The sequence below is a fragment of the Bombina bombina genome, chromosome 9 (assembly GCF_027579735.1).
Source record: "Bombina bombina isolate aBomBom1 chromosome 9, aBomBom1.pri, whole genome shotgun sequence".
Taxonomy (NCBI): domain Eukaryota; kingdom Metazoa; phylum Chordata; class Amphibia; order Anura; family Bombinatoridae; genus Bombina; species Bombina bombina.
Window position 1 is genome coordinate 109,821,548 of NC_069507.1, and position 22,576 is coordinate 109,844,123.

At 36.3% G+C, this 22,576-nt stretch overlaps 1 protein-coding gene across 1 annotated transcript in view; it reads right to left on the reverse strand.

The window, feature by feature from the left end:
- Window positions 1-22,576, reverse strand: part of PDE6C (phosphodiesterase 6C) — a 240,417-nt gene that overhangs the window by 21,249 nt on the left and 196,592 nt on the right. Inside the window, exons 16-20 of the mRNA XM_053692915.1 lie at window positions 20,963-21,063; window positions 14,123-14,230; window positions 13,637-13,700; window positions 4,805-4,879; window positions 154-237 (exon numbers count right to left, since the gene is read on the reverse strand). Coding sequence (XP_053548890.1) covers window positions 154-237; window positions 4,805-4,879; window positions 13,637-13,700; window positions 14,123-14,230; window positions 20,963-21,063 — 432 coding nt within the window. The remainder of the gene's footprint in view (window positions 1-153; window positions 238-4,804; window positions 4,880-13,636; window positions 13,701-14,122; window positions 14,231-20,962; window positions 21,064-22,576) is intronic.

Below are 22,576 nucleotides of genomic sequence, written 5' to 3' on the forward strand. Positions count from 1 at the left end.
TTTAAAATGTACTAGAAAGAAATCTACTACTCATATGAGATTCAAATGAAGTGCTTTTGCATTGTGTTTTTATTTACTGATTGAGCTATTCTTCTGTGTTTAGTTGTTTTGTTCCTCTATTTCACTGCATTCTCTGGAGTGAAGGACACTTACCTTGTAAACAAATGTGCATACAAAATCAATGAAACCAACTTGGAGCTTGGGTAACTCCTCTGCCTTGTTTCTATCCATCATAGGCTGAAATTAACCAAGAAGTGTGTTATTTTTCACATTATACCCCATATTCTGCTTATTAAAATCTCTATTTAAAAGTAGGGATGGGCGAATGTGTAAATTTCCGAATTTGAATGTTATTACCGAAATTCGAATTACAAATCCGAATGTCGATACAAATGAATATTCTTAAAAATTCTATAATCGAATGCTATTTACAGTTTTTGAATGTCACTTTTGAATTTGAATGTTTATAATTAGATCGAATGTCCACATTCGAAATTTCGAATTTAACATTCTATTTAGCAAATAGTATTCAGAAGTTCAATAATTCATGTGGTAGGGTATCTAGTAAATTGATACATAATAGATACAAATATATCAATTTGATTGTTTCTATTTCGTTTGAGTATTACATTTAAATAAAGCATTATAGAAATACTATTACAAATATATAAATTCAAATTTTTCAAAACAAATATTTTCAAATGTAATCGTAAAATTCGAAACCGAACATTCGAAACTCAAACGTTAGAATGTTATGTAAACATTCGAAATTCGATTCGAACAAACAAATGTGTTAAAATTCATTTCATTTTTGGAATCGTGCGAAACATAAATCAAACTCAAAATTAAACTATCATAATTTAGATAGACCAATCGATTTTACTTCTATTATCAAATGTACTTTGTTGTCTTTGTATCCTTTGTTGAATAGCTTGCCTAGGTAGGCTGAGGAGTGTGTATGTCTCTGGATCACTATATGGCAGCAATTTGCAATAATGTTTGTAACAACGTTATACGTTGTTGCAAACACTGATGCCATACAGTGCTTGAAATTGTATAACATTGTTGAATTGCTTAAATAGGTAGGCTCAGGAATCTGCATGTGTCCAGAGAACTAAATGACATCAGTGTGAAATCTTTGTTTATAACAAAGGATAACAAGGGAACAAAGTAAATTTGTAAATAAAAGCAAACTGATTTTTTTCTCTTTAATTGCTTGCTCGATCTGAAACATGAGTTTAAATTTGAGTTTCATTCCCATTTAACTAAATGAAATATATGGTATGTAGATATGTACAGTATATATAATTTCCTAACTCAGGCAAGAGCCTATCTCTGTCTTTGGTATTCACTTGCATTAGTTAAACTGTTGTTTTGATTGGATGTCCGGGGCTATCTTCCCCTGCTTGACATAAAGGGATAAAGTGTTCTCTTATTAGAAAATGGACAAAACCCCTGTTTTAAATGAGAGGTCGCTTCTTCCCCTAGAATGCAGAGAATCACTGGGAAACCTGGTGATCTCTTGCACCGCTTGCCACCAGAGAGTTTAAGAGCTGATTAGAAAATATCACCTGAACATCTCTATGTAAAAAAGAAAGATATTTTACCTTACAATGTCCTAAGTATTCACACTCTATTGTAAAGGACTTTAAGCAGCAAATCAGTATGCCTTTCCTGGGACTTGTAAGGGAGATAACTTTTTACAGAACACTTACTCTGGTGAGCTGAGGAAATTGTGAGGTAAAATATCTTCCTTTTTTACATATAGATGTTCAGGTGATATTTTTACAGCTTTCAAGTGATTTAGCATGAATTATTATGTTCCTTTAAAGGGACACTCAAGTCAAAATGATTAAACTTACATGATTCAGATGGAGCATGCAATTTTAAACAACTTTCCAATTTAGTTCCATTAACAAAATGTGCACAGTCTTTTTATATTTACACTTTTTGAGTCACCAGCTCCTATTGAGCATGTGTTAGAATTCACAGAATATACATATATGCATTTGTGATTGGCTGATGGCTGTCGCATGATACAGGGGGGGAGTGGAAATAGACATAGCTTTAAAATTTGTCAGAAAAAAATCTACTACTCATTTAAAGTTCCAACTAAATGCTATTACATTGTCTTTTTATCATGCTTTGTTGATTATGCAAATCTTTTGTATTTACTGGTCCTTCAAAAGGACAGTAAACACCTTGTTATTTCAAGACATTTATTTTGTGTTGCTATAGAATAACATATTAGTCAAGTCTTAAAGCTTTAAAAACAAATTAACATCCTTTTACTGCAATTATTTTTCAGTAGCCAAACTCAACCCAAAATTTGCCTTATTTGGAGGAGCCAATCTGGGCTTTAGTCCACAAACTTCAAGGCTAGCCACAGTCATAATATCAGTATGAAGTACATTGTTTTGCATTTGTTATCAGCTAAAGCCAATTAGGGACAGATATGTAGAAGAGTTAGCCTTGAGAAGTCATCTGGGTGCAGTTTACGTTCAGGGAATTAGAAATTGCTCAATTTTTAGACGTAAATAACATCAAAAGGGGGGCAGGGAAATAAATCATGAAAGTATATTACAAAGTTGATTACGTATAACTAAACATCTAATATACATACATATAAAAATCTTAAAGTGTTTAAATGATGTACACAAACATATTGCAGGTAAGTGCCACTAGAAATATGACTGCATCCCTTACCCATTTAACAAATAATTCAAAGAAAAAAAGGGTCTTTCTCTGGTTTGATGTTTTGGCAAATATCAGTATAAAGTTATGACCACCTAATATAGTTTGGCAATTTTTCCTCTGCTGAGCATACGAGGAAGCATCTTTATAACCCAAATATAAGACTTTGTATCTCTGAATATATTGAGCCTATTTTTATACAATTAAGATGGTAAATCTTTCCCACACTAGATCTTTCTATATGACATATTTCATGAGGTTTAGTACAGTAGTTTGAATGAAGAACCTTTTAAACAACCTCCTATTGTCATATAGAAATTAGAAAAGGTCATTTTTTAAAAAAAATTATAATTTAAAAGTACTGCACTGATTTACTTGAGATTTCCAGTTTGCAGTGACTGCCAGTCTAAGGTAAACTGTTATATTTATTCAACCGTTGAAGTAGAGTCGTAACTAGACTTCACTGGGTCTCAGGGCGAAGGCGAAGGGATGGGTCTCACAATTCAACTATTTCTCTCAACAAAGTCCTTTCTGAATGTTTGTAATCAGCAGAATTTGTCACAAAGAAAAGAAGAACTGCTTCTTTGTGGATGTGAGACATCCTTTCAATTTGTTAGACTGCACCAGAGGATATGCACTTGCACAGTCTTCCTGTACAAATAGGGTTTTTCTGTACAGCAACACTGTGGCAGCCATGTTTGGAATCCTGCCGCCATATTGAAAAAAAAAATCCATACACTTTCCTTAAAGGGGCCGTATACACTAATTTTAATTTAACTGCATTTAATAGACACTACTATATAGAATAATATGCACAGATTCTGATATAAAAATCCAGTGTAAAAACCTTTTAAAAACTTACTTAGAAGCTCCCAATTTAACACTGTTAAAGGGACACTAAACCTTAAAAATAATGTTATATAATTCTGCACATAGTGCAGAATTATATAACATTATTTAGGTGCTATAGCTATAAATGCGTTTTTTACCTTTTATTTTTTTTAAAATATGGCGCTTTTACAGACCCGCTCTCTGCTCTCTGCTGAGCGGGTCTGTTATATTTAGTCAGCGCATCGGGCCAGCTGTATAGTCACAGCCCGGCCCGACCGCGCCATAAGACTAAGTGCAGCTCGCTCCTGTCACAGGAGCGAGCTGCACTTAGTGCTATGGCGCGGTCGGGCCGGGCTGTGACTATACAGCTGGCCCGATGCGCTGACTAAATATAACAGACCCGCTCAGCAGAGAGCAGAGAGCGGGTCTGTAAAAGCGCCATATTTTAAAAAAAAATAAAAGGTAAAAAACGCATTTATAGCTATAGCACCTAAATAATGTTATATAATTCTGCACTATGTGCAGAATTATATAACATTATTTTTAAGGTTTACTGTCCCTTTAATGAGATAAGCCTGAGACACCCACTGAAAGGGGCTGATAGCAGAACCTCCCCCTCCCCTGCATATGAAAAAAAACAATTATACAAACAGAAGTATTCTGAAGTCTGTAGACATCAATATACATCTAAAACGTTGGGGCTTGGTAAGGAGTCTGAAAATCAGCACAATGTTATTTTAAAATAAGCAAAACTATACATTTTTTACAAAAACACTCCCAGATGGGCTATTATATAAATGGCATTTATGTAAAGAAAAATCTAGTGTATAATGTCCCTTTTAACTGAGCTCTGTTTAGCAGGGCACTCACAGAGAGGCCAGGCAGGATGTAGGGAGAGCCTGGGTCCCACCAGGACACCCTGTAGTATTGCCAGTACTCATTGCAGAGCCAGATGGGCCCCTTAGAGATGCTGGCCCAGTCTCAATAGAGACCTTTGTGACACCTGATCATTATTGTATATGAAATAACATTTAATGTAGGATGTGGTTCTTGAAATATTGGTCACCATTTCTGACTAAATCGAGTTGTGGGCAGCTAAGTTACAGCGCTCCATGCACCCAGACAGTTACTTCCTTTTTTTCTATTTTACAACTCTGATGAACATACCTAGGCATAAGTAAAAACATCTGAAACATGAGCTCTAAACTATTTCATAAATATAATAAACATAAACGACATTACTAAAGTGTGGCATTGCCCGCTAAATTCATTGTCTTACAATAGGTTGTTGCTCAAGCACCGTTCTCTCTAAATCTCCTTGTTCCCAGAACTCGTTTGCTACCATGAGGGCAACCTAAAAAAGAATGGAAAAAAAAAGAATTAAAATAATAATAATTCAAAAGCTGCTTTTGTTTAGATGATGTACATGCTTGTAGGTTTAATAGAGAATACTCTGGGCTTAAGCACGTGTTTAAAAATAAATGTGCTGGAGAAAATGGAATAAAGGGCAACAGTGCGAAGCATAGACCAAAGAACATGAGAGTTAAGCAACATAAGTTTAGGAGTTAAAGGGATAGTAAAGTCCAAATTAAACTTTCATGATTCAGATAGGGCATGTAATTTTAAACAACTTTCTAATTTACTTTTATAAAAAAAAATTGCGTTGTTCTCTTGGTATTCTTAGTTTAAAGCTAAACCTAGGTAGGCTCATATGCTAATTTCTAAGCCCTTGAAGGCCGCCTCTTATCTGAATGCATTTGACAGTTTTTCACAGCTAGAGGGTGTTAGTTCATGTGTTTGATATAAATAACATTGTGCTCACGCATGCAAAGTTATTTAAGAGTCAACACTAATTGCCTGAAATGCAAGTCTGTCAAAAGATCTGAGATAAGGAGTCAGTCGGCAGAAGATTAGATACAGGGTAATTACAGAGGTAAAAAGTGTATTTCTACAACAGTGTTGTTTATGCAAAACTGGGGAATGGTAAATACAGGGATTATCTCTCTTTTTAAACAATAACATTTTTGGGGGTCGATTTATGAAGCAGCGCATGCTGCTTTCGACCCACTCCGCTTTAGTTCTGCCTGAAGCGGAAGTTAAAAAGCAATGGTCGCAAGACCGCTGCTCCTTAACTCGTCTGCCACCTATGAGGCGGCAGACAGCAATCCGCACGATCGGATACGATTGGGTTGATTGCGAATGTGCAGGGGACGGCATTGCACAAGCATTTCACTAGAAATGCTTGTGCAATGATAAATGCCGACAGCGTATGCTGTCTGCATTTATCGATGTCTGTCTGCACATTAGTAAATCGGCCCCTTGGTGTTTACTATCCCTTTCGTTTTTTAAATTACCATAGATGGAAAAATAAATTAGTCAGTGGACAGTAGACATGTGACTGTTTCAGACAAATCATTCATCATTCATATTTTTTGTCCAACTTTAGTTCCTGGGGATATCTGGCGTGGCATAATTTTGACAGCATCATTCCTTTGTTAACGGAAAATATGTTAATTCTTTATTTCCTACAGAGAACATTTCGGGGCAGCAGAGGAGCAGCTGAACAGCAGCTTAAATTTAAAGGAACACAAAACCCAAAAATGTTCTTTTATGATTCAGAGAGTGCATGTGATTTTAAACAACTTTCCAATTTACTTCTATTATCTATTTTTCTTTATTCTCTTGGTATCTTTGTTGAAGAAGCAGCAGTGAACTACAGGGAGCTAGCTAAATGCATTGGGTGAGCCAATAACATTAGGCATAAATGTGCAACCACCAATCATCAGTTTTGAGTCTACCTAGGTATCCCTTTCAACAAAGGATATCAAAGGAACAAAACAATAATAATTGTAAGATAATAGTAAGATATTGGAAAGCACACGCCCTATCTGAATCATAAAAGAAAAAAATTGGTTTTGTGTCTCTTTAAAGGTATAGTCAAGTCAAAATTAAACTTTCATGATTTAGATAGAGCACACCATTTTAAACAACTTTCCAATTCACTTTCATTATCTAACTGTGCACATTCTTTTTATTTGCACACTTTCTGAGGCACCAGCTCCTACTAAGCATGTGCAAGTTTCACAGAATATACGTATATGCATTTTGTGATTGGCTGATAGCTGTCACATGATGAATTAGGAAGGAAAATTATAACTAAATTTGACATTTGTCAGAAAAAAATCTACTCTACAATTCACACTGTGGTTTTGCATTGTCTCTGTATTATGCATTTATTGATTGTGCTATTTTAATGTGTTTAGTGGTCCTTTATATAAAGTTAAACTAGTAGCAAGTGATACTGCTCCAAGTCAGCAGCACAAAAAAAAATATTTTGTACTATATTTTTTATTGGGTCAGGATTGGTCAAAAACAAAAGTGAAGCTGATACAGGAATCAATCAATTTATAATAGATATATTTATTGAATAGTGAAAATTTGAACCTTTGAACTATTTCCTGCCTTTATAGTAATGGATTTAACTCATTTGCTGCATCTGCAATTTGGCATCAGTTCCTTTTTTTTTTTTAATTCGTTTAAGGGGACGCTTGTGTTTCGTTTTTAAATAAATGCAAAAATACAGCAAAATTAGTCATTTTTTTAAACTGTGTCAGAATGCATCTCATGAACAGTATTTGAAGGTGGAGTCTACAATTCCATCGAAAAAGAACTATGGCAGCAACAGACATTAAAGGGACGCTGAACCCAAATGTTTTCTTTCATGATTCAGATAGAGCATGCAATTTTAAGCAACTTTCTAATTTACTCCTATTATCAATTTTTCTTTGTTCTCTTGCTATCTTTATTTGAAAAAGAAGGCATCACCAAAAATGGCCCAGCATCTAAACATTCTTGCTATTCAAATAAAGATACCAAGAGAATGAAGAAAATTTGATAATAGGAGTAAATTAGAAAGTTGCTTAAAATTGCATGCTCTATCTGAATAACAAAAGGAAAAAATTGGGTTCAGTGTCCCTTTAAAGGGACATAAAACTCAAAATTTGTCTTTCATGATTGAGATAGAACATACAATTTTAAATAACTTTCCAATTTACTTCTATTATCAAATTTTCTTCCTTTCTTTCATGTAATTGGCAAGAGTCAATGAGCTAGTGACGTATGGGATATACAATCCTACCAGGAGGGGCAAAGTTTCCCAAACCTCAAAATGCCTATAAATACACCCCTCACCACACCCACAATTCAGTTTTACAAACTTTGCCTCCTATGGAGGTGGTGAAGTAAGTTTGTGCTAAGATTTCTACGTTTTTCATGCACTTCTCAGTATTTTGAAGCCCGATTCCTCTCAGAGTACAGCGAATGTCAGAGGGACGTGGAGAGTATTACCTATTGAATGCAGTGATTTCCCTAACGAGAGTCTATTTCATAGGTTCTCTGTTATCGGTCATAGAGATTCATCTACTACCTCCCTTTTCAGATCGACGATATACTCTTATATATACCATTACCTCTACTGATAACTGTTTCAGTACTGGTTTGGCTATCTGCTATATGTGGATGGGTGTCTTTGGTAAGTATGTTTTTTATTACTTAAGACACCTCAGCTATGGTTTGGCACTTTATGCATTTATATAAAGTTCTAAATATATGTATTGTACTTATATTTGCCATGAGTCAGGTTCATGTATTTCCTTTTGCAGATTGTCAGTTTCATATTTGGGAAAGTTAATATTGAGAAATATTTTTCTTACCTGGGGTTTAGTCTTTTTTTCAATTGACTACTTGTTTTAATTTGCGGGCTGTCTTAGGCTCGCGGGTGAGCTAAATGCTACACTTTATTGCGTCGTTCTTGGTGCAAGATTTTTTTTGCGCGAAAAGCATGTCAAACTTTTTTCATTATTTATTGCCCCGTTGCTTTTGCCTCTTGCTTTTTTCTAAGTCAGAGGGCTATGCTATTTGCATTTTTCCCCATTCCTGAAACTGTCATATAAGGAAATTGATAATTTTTCTTTATATGTTGTTTTATCTTTTACATTCTGCAAGATGTCTCAACCTGATCCTGCCTCAGAAATATCTGCTGGAACTTTGTTGCCTGACATTGGTTCTACCAAAGCTAAGTGCATTTGTTGTAAAATTGTGGAGATTATATCTCCTAATGTCATTTGTATTAGTTGTCATGATAAACTTTTACATGCAGATAGAGTGTCCATCTGTAATAGTACATTACCGGTTGCAGTTCCTTCAACTTCTAATGTACAGGATATACCTGTGAATTTTAAAGAATTCGTTACTGATTCTATTCAGAAGGCTTTGTCTGCATTTCCACCTTCTAATAAGCATAAGAGGTCTTTTAAAACTTCTCATAAAGTTGATGAAATTTCAAATGACCGACAACATAATGAATTATCCACTTCTGATGAGGATCTATCTGATTCAGAAGATGCTTCCTCAGAGATTGACACTGACAAACCTACTTATTTATTTAAAATAGAGTATATGCGTTCTTTGTTAAAAGAAGTGTTAATTACTTTGGATATTGAGGAAGCTAGTCCTCTTGATTTTAAAACCAGTAAACGTTTAAATGCTGTTTTTAAACCTACTGTGCTTACTCCAGAGGTTTTTCCTATTCCTGATGCTATTTCTGATATGATTTCTAAGGAATGGAATAAGCCAGGTACTCCTTTTAATCCTTCTGCAAGGTTTAAAAAATTGTATCCTTTACCAGCGGTTGCAATAGAGTTTTGGGAAAAGATCCCCAAAGTTGATGGAGCTATTTCTACTCTTGCTAAACGAACCCCTATTCCTATGGCAGATAGTACTTCCTTTAAAAATCCTTTAGATAGGAAGCTTGAATCTTATCTAAGGAAAGCCTGTTTATATTCAGGTCATCTTCTTAGGCCTGCAATTACTTTGGCTGATGTTGCAGCTGCTTCAACTTTTTGGTTGGAGAATTTAGCGCAACAAGAATTGGATTCTGACATATCTAGCATTGTTCGCTTACTGCAACATGCTAATCATTTTATTTGTGATGCCATTTTTTATATTATCAAAATTGATGTTAGATCCATGTCTTTAGCTATTTTAGCTAGAAGAGCTTTGTGGCTTAAATCCTGGAATGCTGACATGACATCTAAGTCTAGATTATTATCTCTTTCTTTCCAAGGTAATAATTTATATGGTTCTCACTTGGATTCTATTATTTCAACTGTTACTGGGGGGAAAGGAGTTTTTTTGCCTCAGGATAAAAAACCTAAGTGTAAATCTAAGGCTTCTAATAGTTTTCGTTCCTTTCGTCAAAATAAGGAACAAAAACCTAATCCTTCCCCCAAGGAATCTGTTTCCAATTGGAAGCCTTCCTCAAATTGGAATAAATCCAAGCCTTTCAAGAAACCAAAGTCAGCCCCTAAGTCCGCATGAAGGTGCGGCCCTCATTCCAGCACAGCTGGTAGGGGGCAGATTAAGGTTTTTCAAGGATGTTTGGATAAATTCTGTCCAAAATCAATGGATTCAGAGCATTGTCTCTCAGGGGTACCGAATTGGATTCAGAGTAAGACCTCCTGTGAGGAGATTTTTTCTCTCACCCATCCCAGTGAATCCAATAAAAGCTCAGGCTTTCCTGAAGTGTGTTTCAGATCTGGAGTTTTCAGGGATAATCATGCCGGTTCCTTTTCAGGAACAAGGCCTGGGGTTTTATTCAAATCTATTCATTGTCCCAAAGAAAGAAAATTCATTCAGACCAGTTCGGGATCTGAAAATTTTGAATCGTTATGCAAGAGTACCAACTTTCAAGATGGTAACTATAAGGACTATTATGCCTTTTGTTCAGCAAGGACATTATATGTCTACAATAGACTTGCAGGATGCTTACCTTCATATTCCGATTCATCCAGAACATTATCAGTTCCTAAGATTCTCTTTTCTAGACAAGCATTACCAATTTGTTGCTCTTCCATTTGGCCTAGCAACAGCTCCAAGAATCTTTTCAAAGGTTCTAGGTGCCCTACTCTCTAGCTCAGTCTTACGTTCTGCAGAATCTCCCACGAATCAACTTGTGTTGTTTCTTCGAAAACATGGTTGGAGGATCAATTTACCAAAAAGTTTTTTGATTCCTCAGACAAGGGTCACCTTTTTAGGTTTCCAGATAGATTCAGTGTCCATGACTCTGTCTCTAATAGACAAGAGATGTTTGAAATTGGTTGCAGCATGTCGGCACCTTTAGTCTCGGTCATTCACTTCAGTGGCTATGTGCATGGAAGTTTTAGGCCTCATGACTGCAGCATCGGACGCAATTCCTTTTGCTCTTTTCACATGAGACCTATCCAGCTTTGCATGCTGAATCAATGGTGCCGGGATTATACAAAGATATCACAATTAATATCCTTAAATCCCAATGTTCGACACTCTCTGACGTGGTGGTTAAATCACCAGCGTTTAGTTCAAGGGGCCTCTTTTTGTTCGGCCAACCTGGACTGTGATCACAACAGATGCAAGTCTTTCAGGTTTGGGAGCTGTCTGGGGATCTCTGACAGCACAAGGAGTTTGGAAATCTCAAGAGGCGAGATTACCAATCAATATTTTAGAACTCCGTGCAATTCTCAGAGCTCTTCAGTTTTGGCCTGTGTTGAAGAGAGAACCGTTCATTTGTTTTCAGACAGACAATATCACAATGGTGGCATATGTCAATCATCAGGGTGGGACTCACAGTCCCCAAGCTATTAAAGAAGTATCTCGGATACTTGTTTGGGCGGAATCCAGCTCTTGTCTATTTTCTGCGGTTCATATCCCAGGTGTAGACAATTGGGAGGCGGATTATCTCAGCCGTCAGACTTTGCATCCAGGGGAGTGTTCTCTCCATCCGGATGTGTTTTCTCAGATTGTTCAGATATGGGGTCTTCCAGAAATAGATCTGATGGCCTCTCATCTAAACAAGAAACTTCCCAGATACCTGTCCAGGTCCAGGGATTTGCAGGCGGAAGCAGTGGATGCGCTGACACTTCCTTGGTGTTATCAACCTGCTTATATCTTCCCGCCTCTAGTTCTTCTTCCGAGAGTGATCTCCAAGATCATCATGGAACAATCGTTTGTGTTGCTGGTGGCTCCAGCATGCCCCCACAGGTTTTGGTATGCGGATCTTGTTCGGATGTCCAGTTGCCAACCTTGGCCACTTCTGTTAAAGCCGGACCTACTGTCTCAAGGTCCGTTTTTCCATCAGGATCTCAATTCATTAAATTTGAAGGTATGGAAATTGAATGCTTAGTATTAAGTCATAGAGGTTTCTCTGAATCAGTAATTAATACTATGTTAAACGCTCGTAAATCTGTCTCTAGGAAGATTTATTATCGAGTTTGGAAGATTTACATTTCATGGTGTTCTTCTCATAAATTCTCTTGGTATTCTTTTAGAATTCCTAGAATTTTACAGTTTCTCCAGGATGGTTTGGATAGGGGTTTGTCTGCAAGTTCCTTGAAGGGACAAATCTCTGCTCTTTCAGTTTTATTTCACAGAAAGATTGCTAAACTTCCTGATATTCACTGTTTTGTACATGCTTTAGTTCGTATTAAGCCCGTCATTAAATCAATTTCTCCTCCTTGGAGTCTTAATTTGGTTTTGAAGGCATTACAGGCTCCTCTGTTTGAGCCTATGCACTCTTTGGACATTAAACTACTTTCTTGGAAAGTGTTGTTCCTTTTGTCCATCTCTTCTGCTAGAAGAGTGTCTGCTCTTTCTTGTGAATCTCCTTTTCTAAATTTCATCAGGATAAGGCGGTTTTGCGGACGTCATTTGAATTTTTACCTAAGGTTGTGAATTCTAACAACATAAGTAGAGAAATTGTTGTCCCTTCCATGTGTCCTAATCCTAAGAATCTTTTGGAAAGATCCTTACATTCTTTGGATGTGGTAAGAGCTTTGAAATATTATGTTGAAGCTACTAAAGATTTCAGGAAGACTTCTAGTCTATTTGTTATATTTTCTGGTCATAGGAAAGGTCAGAAGGCCTCTGCTATTTCCTTGGCTTCTTGGTTAAAGCTTTTGATTCATCAAGCTTATTTGGAGTTGGGTCAAGCCCCGCCTCAGAGAATTACAGCTCATTCTACTAGATCAGTTTCCACTTCGTGGGCTTTTAAGAATGAAGCTTCAGTTGATCAGATTTGCAGAGCAGCGACTTGGTCCTCTTTGCACACATTTACTAAATTCTACCGTTTTGATGTATTTGCTTCTTCTGAAGCAGTTTTTGTTAGAAAAGTTCTTCAGGCAGCCGTTTCAGTTTGATTCTTCTGCTGATGTTTTAAGTTTTTCTTTTCTTCATGAGAATAACTTATATTTTGGGTTGTGGATTAATTTTTCAGCATATGGCTGTTGTTTATTTTTATCCCTCCCTCTCTAGTGACTCTTGCGTGGAGTTCCACATCTTGGGTATTTGATATCCCATACGTCACTAGCTCATGGACTCTTGCCAATTACATGAAAGAAAACAAGATTTATGTAAAAACTTACCTGATAAATAAATCTTGTTTTCTTTCATGTAATTGGCAAGAGTCCATGAGGCCCACCCTTTTTATGGTGGTTTTGATTTTTTGTATAAAGCACAATTATTCCAAATTTCTTTGTTGATGCTTTTTACTCCTTTATTTATCACCCCACTACTTGGCTATTCGTTAAACTGAATTGTGGGTGTGGTGAGGGGTGTATTTATAGGCATTTTAAGGTTTGGGAAACTTTGCCCCTCCTGGTAGGATTGTATATCCTATACGTCACTAGCTCATGGACTCTTGCCAATATGAAAGAAATGAATTTATCAGGTAAGTTCTTACATAAATTATGTTTTTCTTGTTATTTGTTAAAGCAGGGAGGTAAGTTCAGGAGTGTGCACGTGTCTGCAGCAGTATATGGCATCACTTTTGCAACAATGTAATACATTAGCAAGAGCACTAGAGGGCAGCACTGTTTCCTTTCATGTAGTGCTGCAGACATGTGTACGCTACATATCTGGATATCTCTTTAACAAAGAAAATAATGCAAATGTTATAACTTTTTAAAATTTGTATTCTCCATCTGAATCATGAAAGAAAAATTTGGGGTTTCATGTCCCTTTTAAAGAGGTAGTGTAAATATAGGATTGTTACAATACGTTAAATTAGTGTCTTGCATACCTTACTCTGCACCTCCCATGGTTTTGTTATTGCTGACAAGTCACATCCAGTCATCATCATTGCCCTGAAATTATAAATGTATATGTTAAACAGCATTCTACAGAAAAAGCAATAAATAAACAATATTTAGGGGACATTAAACACAAATGTTTTCTTTCATAATTCAGATAGAGCAGGTAATCTTTAACAAATTTCCAATTTACTTCTATAATCAAATTTGCTTCATTCTCTTGTTATCCTTTTTTGAAGGAGCAACAATGCACTACTGGGAGCTGATAACATCCACTAAGCCAATGGCAATATATGTGCAGCCACCAATCAGCAGCTCTTTCCTAATAGTACATTGCTGCTTCTGAGCCTACCTAAGTATGCAAGGGAAATCAGATAGAAGTAAATTAGAAAGTTGTTTGAAATTGCATGTTCTGAATCATGAAAGTTTAATTTGACTTTACTGTCCCTTTAATTAATAATAATTAGGCAACTCACATAATTATCTCCTTTTTGGTGGGGTCAGTGATAATATACTTTATAATTTCATCTTCTGATTGCATTTGCTCCGCAGCATCAACAATCTTCTGAAACATAGTTCTTTTCCTAAAGATATTTAAAACAGGGAAATAAATTATAAGTAAATTGGTGAAACAATTAAGTTCCAAGTAATAAAATGTTTTTTCTTTTAAACATTGTTAATGTTTTTATTTAATTTATTTAAACCTTTATGTCATTCTTTTAACATTCTCCAAAAGTTAAATGTTTTGAAATGTTCAAATAATAAATACAAACAAATATAGGCCTCAATCTCCGTCCAAACTGTCCCTAATTGAGAGGGACAGTCCCTGATTCTGTGCTCTGTCCCACATTTCCTATTCACAGAATTTCCCTTAGCCACCAACCACCCAGACACACCCACAGAACCCCCAGACACACCCACCGACCACCCAGACCACCCAGACACACCCACCAATCTCACAGACACACCCACAGACCACCCATACACACCCACCAATCATACAGACACACCCACAGACCACCCAGACACACCCACCGACCACCCAGACACACCCACCAACCACCCAGACACACCCACCAACCACCCAGAAACACTTGAATACTGCCCACTAATGACCCAAAATCGCATCCCTCCCAACACAGCTCCACCCACAAAACGGTGATAGGCCCCCATCAACCTCCTGTATCTTACTGACAAAGGCTAATTTTTGATTGTATTGTAAATCTGTGTCTAAATCTGATCTCTCCACTTATGCTTTCTAAGCACTTCCATGCATTATATTTGTGTACATCATTTAAGTTTAGAATTTACATTAAAGGGAAAGCAAACACCTTGAGATTTTTTTTATATAAGAGGTTTAGTTATACCTAATGAAACAACATTGCAATATACTTTCATAATTTATTTTGACTCCTTTTGATGTTATTTAGGTCTGAAAATTAAGCAATTTCTAATTCCCAGAACGTGAACTGCACCCAGGTGACTTCTCAAGGCTAACTCTTCTACATATCTGTCCCTAATTTGCTTTAGCTGATAACAACTGCAAAACAATGCACTTCATACTGATAATATGACTGTGGCTAACCTTGTTGTCTGCAGAATATTTCTGCTAAGGTCTAAAGTCAGCATTGCTAGACATGTAATTATTTTGAATTGAATTCTACGCCAATTCTCTTTTACTGGTTAACTACTAAAGCGGCTCTTAGAGGCTGTATTATTTAATATGTGGCTAAACAGAAAAAGGCCTCAAGCAACAACATTAATTTATCAGTAAACGGATCTCCAAAATACCAGTCATTTTAGCACTATGCCTCCCTGCACCTAGCAACTTTATAAATAAGGCCAGATAAGCTTACAAATAGCAGCTATCATATTAATATTGTCTGTTATAAAGGTTTATAAACTAGACAGTCTTACATTCAACATAGTTCAAACTCAATAAAGGTAAATGAAGATGATATATTGAAGATCTTACAAACTAAGAGTAGCAATAAAGGACCCAAAAGTAGCGACTCTGGAGATAAGAAAAGTAGATTAAAAATTCAAATCTTTATTCCAAATGGCTTTAAAATAGCCCATAGAAAGCCAAAAAGACATGGGACAGCCAACAAGTGAGATGTCTGACGCGTTTTGCGCCCCTACTGGCGCTTATTCATAGACATGTCTCCCTAACGAGAATACTCTCATTTATACCCTTGGAATTAACCCTTCATTTCAGGCTCAATGACCTAAATATGTATAGCTTAGAGGAGAGAAGGGAAAGAGGTGATATGATAGCAACTTTCAAGTACATTAAAGGGTTTAGTAAAACTGAGGCTGTGGGTATTTTACATAAAATGGAAAATTCAAGAACAAGGGGTCATGAGCTCAAGCTAAAGGGTAGTAGATTCAGAAGTAATTTGAGGAAGCACTTCTTTACAGAAAGAGTGATTGATTTATGGAATAAACTTCCTCAAGAGGTAGTAGCAACAAACACTGTGGGGGACTTTAAAAATGCATGGGACAAGCATAGGGCTATCCTACAAACTAGATAAGTTTATACTGTTAGGTAAGGTCGGGCAGACTTGCTGGGCCTATGGCTCTTATCTGCCATCAATATCAATATCTATGTTTCATGTGCAAGTCAATTAAAAAAAATGTAAAAACAAGGGTATTCTTGTGGGCAATCACTGAAATGTGGCACAATTTTGTACATATGCGGTTGGTGAAATATCATATATCATATTGTTTATGTTAAATATTTTTTTCAATTTTATGTTGCCACCAATCTTGAAAAAGACCCAGGAAAGGGGTTGAAACGCGTAGAGGACTTACCTGCTACTGTTTGTGAACGTCTGAAAAATTGGAGCTGGACAGAACTCTGTGTACCCTGGTGTACAGAAGTGCAGAGGGCATCCTGTGAAATAACCGTGGTAACTAACACTTGCGCAAGTGGTCACCCAGGATCCGGACACCGGGTGACGTAATTCACTGGATCATCGCTGTTTTACATCTGAAGGAGCAGCCGGAGTGTCGGGCCAGGTAAGGAGACCGTTGGCAGACACGTTTGGGCGGACATTTGAAAGGAGGTAGGAAAGCCTCCTGGCTTTGTTTATATATTTGACTGTCTGTGTTTAAGAGGACAGTAAGGAATGAACTTTTAAACCATCGGGGGCCAAGTTTTGAATTAAGAGAGACCAAAGATATAACGGTCCTATTTGGGGACGCTGACTCGAATATCACAAAGTTGGAAAAGTAACATAAACCCACATTGTCATTCTGGACATTAATTTCCGGGGATCCCCATGGGACAATAATTTTAGGATTTGAACACAAGCGTATTTAGGTGTTCTCCACTAGCTATCATTTGTATCCTCATAACGAATATCTGAGAGGTTTGAAATAGTTTGAATGGCTTAACCGGTTCTGATTTTTGTATGTATGAATGGTATTGGATTTTACTTTTATTTTATTTTAGCTGTGTATTTTAGCTGTGAATTCATTGAACAAATAAGATTATGTTTCACTGAATATTGCATATGTTTTAATTAAATATGTTTTAACTGAATATTACATTTGATTATTTAGTTTTATTTTGACAATAAATTTTATTTTATATGCAGTAAGGACTCCTGGTTCTCTGCCCTTCTGGTTTATTTTACACCCATAAAGTCTAAGCTATAAGGATTTATTGCCACTCGATTAAATTATACTTTTATTGATTACTAAATATATAAGGGATTTGGTACGTGAATTTTAGATTTCCAAAGGCTGGTTTAATACAGCCAATTTTATATCTATATATCTATCTATATATCCTACAGCTCTATAGCGCCTCCTATATCCTTTGTATTTATATCTATAATTTAAATTGTCATGGGCGCTATGCTGGTAAAGTGTACACCCTTGAAGTGTGCTCTGCCTCAGAGTCAGAGTCTTTGTTGTAATATTTGGTATCCCTTACATGTTCACTATATCTGGTTTTGGCCTCTCAAGGTTTTTCCCATGTATTGAACATTACAGTATTTACAAGTTAGTAGGTACACAACATACTTGGTACCGCAATTAGCATAAAAGTTAATATTATGGGAATTCCCATTAGCTGTTGAATTGAAAGTAGAACTGTTACAGATCTTGCATGCTCTCACCCCACACCTAAAATTTCCTTTTTTAGACAACCAGTTAGTTTGTTTAAAACTGTTATTCCTATTTATGAGGCTAGGTGATAGGGCTTGTGCTAAGGTGTATGGTTTCTTAGTGAAAAATTTACACAGGTCTATCTTATCTTTGAGTACCTCATCTCCTTTTACAATATGTAAATGTTTTCTAAGGATTTTGACTATAGAGTCAAACTGTTCAGTGTACTCAGTTGTAAAAATAATAGAAGTTCTGTAAAACTGTCTCTACTTTTGTTTTTGATTATCCTATTGGTCTTCTTGTAGGATTTAATTTGTTTCCTTTGCTGTTCTAATTCTTCCTGGTTGTAGCCTCTGTGGATTAACCTGTCTCTCAGTTCTGCTGACTGTTGTTTATAAATGTTGTCAGATTTTGTGTTTCTTCTCAACCTGATAAACTGGCTTTTGGGGATACTCCTAATAAGCTGTTTTGGATTTTCATATGTGGCGTGTAATATGGTATTACCTGATGTTGGTTTCCTATATGTTTTAGTGATGATACATTTATTACAGCCTTTTAGAGTAAGGTCTAAGTAGTTCACTGATTCCCTACTAAACACACCAGTAAATTGTAATCCAAATCTATTGTTGTTCGGATATCCCATATAGTTAACAAAACTAAGGTTATCTAGAGGTTCAGCAAGTCATCTATATACCATACATATAGTGATGTTTTTTCAACTAAGGGATTGTTAATTCTGTAGATCTACTCCAATTCCCACCATGATACAAATTAGTTTGCAAATGATTGGGGCAAATTTAGCCCCCATCGCGGTACCGCAAATTTGCAAAAAATAGTCATCATCAAACATAAAAAAATTATGTCATAGTAGAAAATCGAGCATATCAGAGATGAAACATCTAACTGCTGGTTCCAAATTCATTTCACATTGTAGAAAGAAGTCTACCGCCTGCACTCCTAGGTGCTGTGGAATGCTCGTATATAATGAAGTGATGTCAATTACCATCCAAGAGAATCCCTCACCCCGTGTGGTCTTTTACATAGTTTCCAATAGGTGACCTGTATCTTTTAGATAGCTAAATTGTTTCTGAACCAAGGGTTGTAATATTTTGTCTAGCCATTCTGCTAGCGGTTCAAACAAGGAACCTATACCTGAGACAATTGGCCTTCCAGGTGGTGACCGACTGTTTTTATGTACCTTTGGTACATGGTAAAAAAATGGGGGTGATGGGATTCTCGGGGACCAATGTGTTGACATCCTGTTTGGAAAATATTCCTATTGCAACACCTTCCTCTATTAGATGCAGTAACTCCTTCCTGAATCTTAATGTAGGATTGCTAATTAACCTAGTATACACTGATTCTTTTGACAATTGGCGGAGGGCTTCCTGAAAATAATCATCTTTGTTCAATATTACTATATTGCCTCCTTTGTCAGAGTTGTGTATTACTATTTCCTTGTTTTTAAGTGATTGTATAGCAATGTGTTCCTGATAACTCAAATTAAACTGTGTGATGTGTTCCTTGTTGCCTAGAGATAGAATATCCTCTTGTACGGCTTTCTGATAAACATTAATCAGAGGGACACAATATTGTTTAGGGTAAAAGTCTGGATTGGATTTTTTTGGTTTTTCTAAACCCATAGCTGTGGAATAATCCAATTTCCCATACCAGATATAGTGAACATGTAAGGGATACCAAATATTACAACAAAGACTCTGCTGTGACAGCACCCTTCAATGGTGTACACTTTACCAGCATAGCTGCCATGACAATTCAAATGATAGATATAGCAACAGTACCAAATAGAGGGGGCAACATATTAGACAAAAAATAATTATATTGGATCTTAAAATTAAATACCAGAATACCAAAGGGAATGAATAGAGAATGGGATATAAGCTATTTGTGTAAATAATCAACAATGCCCCTAAACAAGCCCCTCTATCACTTAGCAGCGCTAACATATTACACCATACACTAATAGAAGCGTGCAGAATCTAAGTATATAAAGATACAAACAGGTTTGGTGGCAACATAAAATTGAAAAAAATATTTAACATAAACAATATGATATATGATATTTCACCAACCGAATATGTACAAAATTGTGCCACATTTCAGTGATTGCCCACAAGAATACCCTTGTTTTTACATTTTTTTTAATTGACTTGCACATGAAGGGTTAATTCCAAGGGTATAAATGAGAGTATTCTCGTTAGGGAGACATGTCTATGAATAAGCGCCAGTAGGGGCGCAAAACGCGTCAGACATCTCACTTGTTGGCTGTCCCATGTCTTTTTGGCTTTCTATGGGCTATTTTAAAGCCATTTGGAATAAAGATTTGAATTTTTAATCTACTTTTCTTATCTCCAGAGTCGCTACTTTTGGGTCCTTTATTGCTACTCTTAGTTTGTAAGATCTTCAATATATCATCTTCATTTACCTTTATTGAGTTTGAACTATGTTGAATGTAAGACTGTCTAGTTTATAAACAGGTTTGGTGGCAACATAAAATTGAAAAAATATGTGTTTAACATAAACAATATGATATATGATGTTTCACCAACCACATATGTACAAAATGGTGCCACATTCCAGTGATTACCCAGAAGAATACCCTTGTTTTTATATTTGTTAATTGACATGCACATGAAGGGTTAATTCCCATGGTATAAATGAGTGTATTCTCCTTAGGGAGACACGTCTATAAATAAGCGCCAGTAGGGGGCACGAAACGCGTCAGACATCTCACTTGTGGGCTGTCCCATGTCTGTTTGGCCTTCTATGGGCTATTTTTAAGTCATTTGGAATAAAGATTTGAATTTTTAATCTACGTTCGTTATCTCTAGAGTCGCTACTTTTGTTTCCTTTTTTGCTGATTGGCAACTTGGAACCGTTGCCTAGTAGTGACTCTCTGCCTGTGTACTGCGCACCGGATGTGTGTGTACTCAGCAACTCAGCGTGTGTGTCCTGGAGCGGGAGAGAGTGAACGGCACTATAAGAGTAGCAATACTACACTTTCATCTTATACATCTTTGTACGCTGATGTGATTACTCAAGTTAAAGGGACAGTTTACCCTAAAATTTTTGTGTAATTAGCTGTTAAATCAGGGATTAAATTCATGTAAATGATACAGAAAGTGTGACAATATTGCAAGTAAAACAGGTAATACACACAAAAGTCATCATGTACTTACTTGAAATACAAAGCCAAGTCAGTTGCTATAATTGCAACTTCAAACAAATGGATCACATTTTCAAATTGACGCTTATTCAAATTCTGAAAAATGTTTAAACTCTGCAAGACAAAATGTTTTTTCTAGTATAACTCATTCTGCTCAACACATAGCACTAGCCTGTATATAGCTTAAAACATCAAAGTTTAAAGATATCCTCCGTCCTATGTTACACTAGGAAAAATATAATTTCCTATTACTTGAGATTAGAAATGATTATTTATATTTGTTGACTTAAATGTACAAATTCAAGGTGCAGGAGACAAAGTATTAATAAGAAGCAACTGTGCTTGTTATGTTAATCACAATTAATTAATCAAGTTGGACCATGAGTATCTGAAGCATGCGCTGACTGAAAAATGCCATCTATGGCCAAAATGTGCCATCCTTATTCATTTTTAAAGGGACAGTATATACCAATTTTCATATAACTGCATCTAATAGACACTACTATAAAGAATAAGATGCACAGATACTGATATAAAAATTCAGTATAAAACTGTTTAAAAACGTATTTAGAAGCTCTCAGTTTAGCTCGGTTGAAAAGGTAGTGGGAAAGCCCACTGCAAGTAGGAAATAAGACACTCCCCCCACCCCCTTCTTTTGCATATGAAAAGACCCTTTACACAAACAGGAGCAAGCTGGAGTAGGTAGCTGACGGTATTCTCTTAAAGCTTTGGGGCTTGGTAAGAAGTCTGAAAATCAGAGCAATGTTATTAAAAAATATGCAAAACTATAAAAAAAACTAAAAAAAAAAAAAACGTTATGGGCTATATAAATAGATCATCTAAAAACATTTATGCAAAGATAAAATCAGTGTATAATGTCCCTTTAAGTGTTATCTAGTCTTTCATCCAGTTATCAGCACCACCATCTGTTGCCAAGGTTGTTGTGACCGTTTAGACTTAAAGGGACAGTATACACTAATTTTCATATAACTGCATGTAATAGACACTATAAAGAATAATATGCACAGATGCCGATCTAAGTATCCAGTATAAAACCGTTTAAAAACTTACTTAGAAGCTCCCAGTTAAGCTCTATTAAAAAGGTATCTGGAACCCCCACTGCAAGTGGGAAATAGCAGACACTCGCCCCTCCCCTGCATATGAAAAGACCCTTTACACTAACAGAAGCAGCTCCAACTGGAGTAGGTATACATCAGTATTCTCCTAAAACTTTGGGGCTTGGTTAGGAGTCTGAAAATCAGAGCAATGTTATTTAAAAATAAGCAAAACTATACTTTTTTAAAAAAAAACTGTATGGGCTATATAAATGGATCATCTACAAAACATTTATGCAGAGAAAAATCTAGTGTATATTGTCCCTTTAACCCCTTAATGACAACTGACGTACCAGGTACGTCATGCATTAACAAGCAGTTAATGACAATAGACGTACCTGGTACGTCACTTGTCTAACAGAGTGCTGGAAGCGATCACAACCACTTCCAGCAGCTCTGAGGGTATTGCAGAGATGCCTCGATATGGAGGCATCCTGCAATACCCCTTTACAAGCTTCCGATGCAGAGAGAGCCACTCTGTGGCCCTCTCTGCACTGGTAGCGATGGTGCCG